Source organism: Mustela nivalis, assembly GCF_964662115.1.
Source record: "Mustela nivalis genome assembly, chromosome: 7".
Classification (NCBI taxonomy): domain Eukaryota; kingdom Metazoa; phylum Chordata; class Mammalia; order Carnivora; family Mustelidae; genus Mustela; species Mustela nivalis.
The window spans coordinates 54,410,208-54,413,660 of record NC_139026.1 but is presented as its reverse complement, the minus strand read 5'-3'; the positions used below and the strand labels follow the sequence as shown (position 1 = coordinate 54,413,660).

Genomic DNA, 3,453 nt, shown 5'->3' with positions numbered 1-3,453 from the left:
TAAAATTTTTGTCATACAAAATAATTTACCGGTTGTTCATTATATATCATTGTTCTTTATATACACACTTAAAAAATTAATAGAATTTAATTCAGGAGTGTGACAGTAATGTTGAAAAGGGCCAAGTTTTTTTTTTTTATTGATTTCATTTATTATTTTGGATATGGTCTGACAACACCCAAACACTTACTGCCAACAAGGCACAAAATTTGTAACTTTGAGGTCATTTCTTATATATTGATGGCTTCTGTCAAAATCTTTGTTTCCAGAATACATAGAAGAGATACTTTTGTTTACTCTTTCCTTATTTAATCTGAAATGATTTTTTACCCATTTTCTGTCTATTAAGGCTAAATGGACAGCATTGTGTCTCTGGCCAAAACAAACAGAACAAGTACAAAGATAAAGAACACAACCGGGGACTGTGTTTAGTTGTGGACATGTCACTCAGAGATACCCGAAGAACATTTAGATTGTAATTACAGTAAATTATCAGCGAGAAGACTTTAATTTCAGAAAAGTAGTTTGAGTTTGGCTGTCTTTTCGTATATTGTTTGATCCGTCCAAAATATAACTTAGTAGTTCCCTCATGAAATTCTAATTATCTATACAATCCAAGGCAAATGTCCCATGTTTCTCTTTCCCCAACCGTAATGTTTATACTTACCTTTTTTGTGTTCACATTATGTTTTATTCTTCTTATTGTTTCTTTTCTGTGTTTTCACTATTTTATGGCTTTCCTAATGCCTTTTTTTTTTTTTTTTTTGTAGCAAACTACATTGCAATTTGGAAATGGGTTTGACCTAGAGCAGGCACTCAAGACATATTCACTGAATTATAACTAAATCTGAGTCTAGATTATTTAGATTTAGACTACTATTAGCTTATTTCAGAGCTCTCTATGAAAAACAGCTAAAATATTTGGATCCAAATGGTGTAGTATTTCAGGTGAGGTGATTTTTTCACAAATCAATGAAATAGAATCTGACCCATATTTACATGCTAACAAATTTGACTTTAACCTTGTAATCAGTACCTCAAGTGGAAAATTTGAATCCTTGTCAAACCATAAATAGGAACACAAACTGTTTGGTTTGGAAATTAGTAGCTCTTTCAGATAAATAAAAACATCTTCGTGAAACTGTGTGAGATGATACACTTTAGCAGATCTTACTGGATTAAGTTGGCATTACAATTAAAGCAGAAAAATTTCCTTAAATATATATGTATATGAGACGGATTCAACAGCAGGACGTCCTGCTTAAGATTGGAATTGCAGTAAGGGCGGTGAAGATAACTACCAGAAATGGATGCTATTCTGAAAGAGCTTGATTATAAATTTATTAATGTGACACTGTACTAGAAGTTTGGATTTCTTTTTCCTGTGGAAATGTTAGCTGGATTGGATACAATCTTTCTCACACTGTTGACAGCAGAATTCATAATTGGAATGTTGGGGAATGTGTTTATTGGACTGGTAAACTGCTCTGAATGGGTCAGGAACCGAGAGATCTCTTTAGCTGACTTCATCCTCACTTGCTTGGCAATCTCCAGAATCTCGCAGCTATTGGTGTCATCGTTTGAATCATTTATGATGGGACTAAGTCCACCTTTCTATTTCACTCATAAACTAGCAAAACCTGTTACTTTGCTTTGGAGAATAACTAATCATTTGTCCACCTGGTTTACTACCTGCCTAAGCATTTTCTACCTCTTTAAGATAGCTCAGTTCTCCCATTCCCTTTTCCTCTGGCTGAGGTGGAGAATGAACAGAGTGGTTCTTGCAATTCTTGTATTTTCTTTGTTCATTTTACTGTTTGACCTTCTATTGCTAGAAACATTTAATGATTTCTTCTGGAATATCCATGCAATGGATGAAAGTAATCTGACCTTACATATAAATGAAAGTAAAACTTCTTATATTAAAACCCTAGTTCTTCTTAGTATTTCCTATATCATTCCTATTGTTCTGTCCCTGACCTCATTGCTTCTTTTATTTCTGTCGTTGGTAAAACACATCAGGAATTTGAAGCTCAACTCGATGGGCTCCAGGGACTTCAGCATGCAGGCCCATAAAAAGGCCATTAAGATGGTGGTGTCTTTCCTCTTCCTTTTCACAGTTCATTTTTTGTCTATACAGTTGTCAAATTGGATCCTTTTTTTATTTTGGAACAACAAGAGCGCAAAGTTTATCATGTTGGCTGTATACATCTTTCCCTCAGGCCACTCATTAATTTTGATTCTGGGAAACAGCAGGCTAAGACAGACAGCCTTGAATGTTCTGTGGCATCTTAAAAGCTTCCTGAAAAGAGAAAAAACAATTTCATCTTTACAGATAAACCTTCCAGAGCCTTTCCAATGATGAAGACTGAGGCATCTGAGAATCAATTTCACTTCAACTGGCTTTTTGGGGGGAGGGTTCCTTTAAATATTGTTGAACATCATTGAAATTTTTCCTAAACAGGTTGCTTTTCGTGATAACTGACACATGGTCAGCCAATATAATTTAAAAGTATTCACTTTTATTTAAAACATTGGTTGCCAATATTTTAAAATCTCAAATATCCTTTCAAAGAGAACTTAGATTATTTAATTTTATATGCAACAGATATATGTAATTGTAACTTGTATGGGGGCAAGAGGCATGTCGTGTTTTAGAAAGTGAGATAAATTATAAAATTCACTAGGTAGATGAACTATAACTTTTTGATAAGAAAGTTAATTGAACAACTAAAGTCATAGATGGGAAAAAGATGACCTCATAGGTTGAAGGTCTAATTTTTTTTTTTTTTATGAAAAAGCTTTTCATTGTTGTCATTATCTTATAGCTAATATGGGAACGAGATGTTAGGAAATAATAGTCACAGTGCAAAATAAAATAAACTGGAAACTCATGCTTGTAATGCTAATCTTAATTTGAAATCCCAAATCATAAGAATTTTTGATGTGATAAGTAATTTTGTAATTACAAAGTAATTTTGTAATTTTGATGTAATAAATGCCAAGAGGCACTTATTAATTTTGCTAAATTCCAGGATATACAATATTATTTTCAGAGTGTAGATATTGATATTTCTATAGAATTAAAAATACAAAAATTACTCCATAATTTAACGTCACACTCATTGCAACTATGAAAAGACCATAATTACATTTTGAGAATGATGGTGCTCCTGTTTGTGCACATATATTTTGTTGCAATCTGATTACTAGAGTTCTTTGAGAAACAAATAGAAACAGGTCAATAAGGAAGGCATAGAAAGCAAAATTTATAAAAACACCATATGTTTGGTGTAAATGTTGGAGCATATGTATATGGTGCTGTTATGACTATAATTAAATTTAGATAAGGTAATGACAAATTATAAATAAGGTTAAAGGTGGGAAAGTTTACTATAAAATTTTGAATATGATGGTATAGATTATATTATACAGAGGCTGTGCAGGTATGTA

General features: G+C 32.5%; 1 protein-coding gene across 1 annotated transcript; it reads left to right on the top strand.

Moving 5' to 3' along the window:
- Window positions 1-384: 384 nt before the first annotated feature.
- On the top strand, window positions 385-2,852 carry TAS2R42 (taste 2 receptor member 42). The gene has a single exon (XM_082738942.1). It carries the CDS (start codon window positions 1,391-1,393, stop codon window positions 2,360-2,362), a length of 972 nt encoding a protein of 323 aa, XP_082595068.1. The 5' UTR covers window positions 385-1,390; the 3' UTR covers window positions 2,363-2,852.
- The last annotated feature ends 601 nt before the right edge of the window (window positions 2,853-3,453 follow it).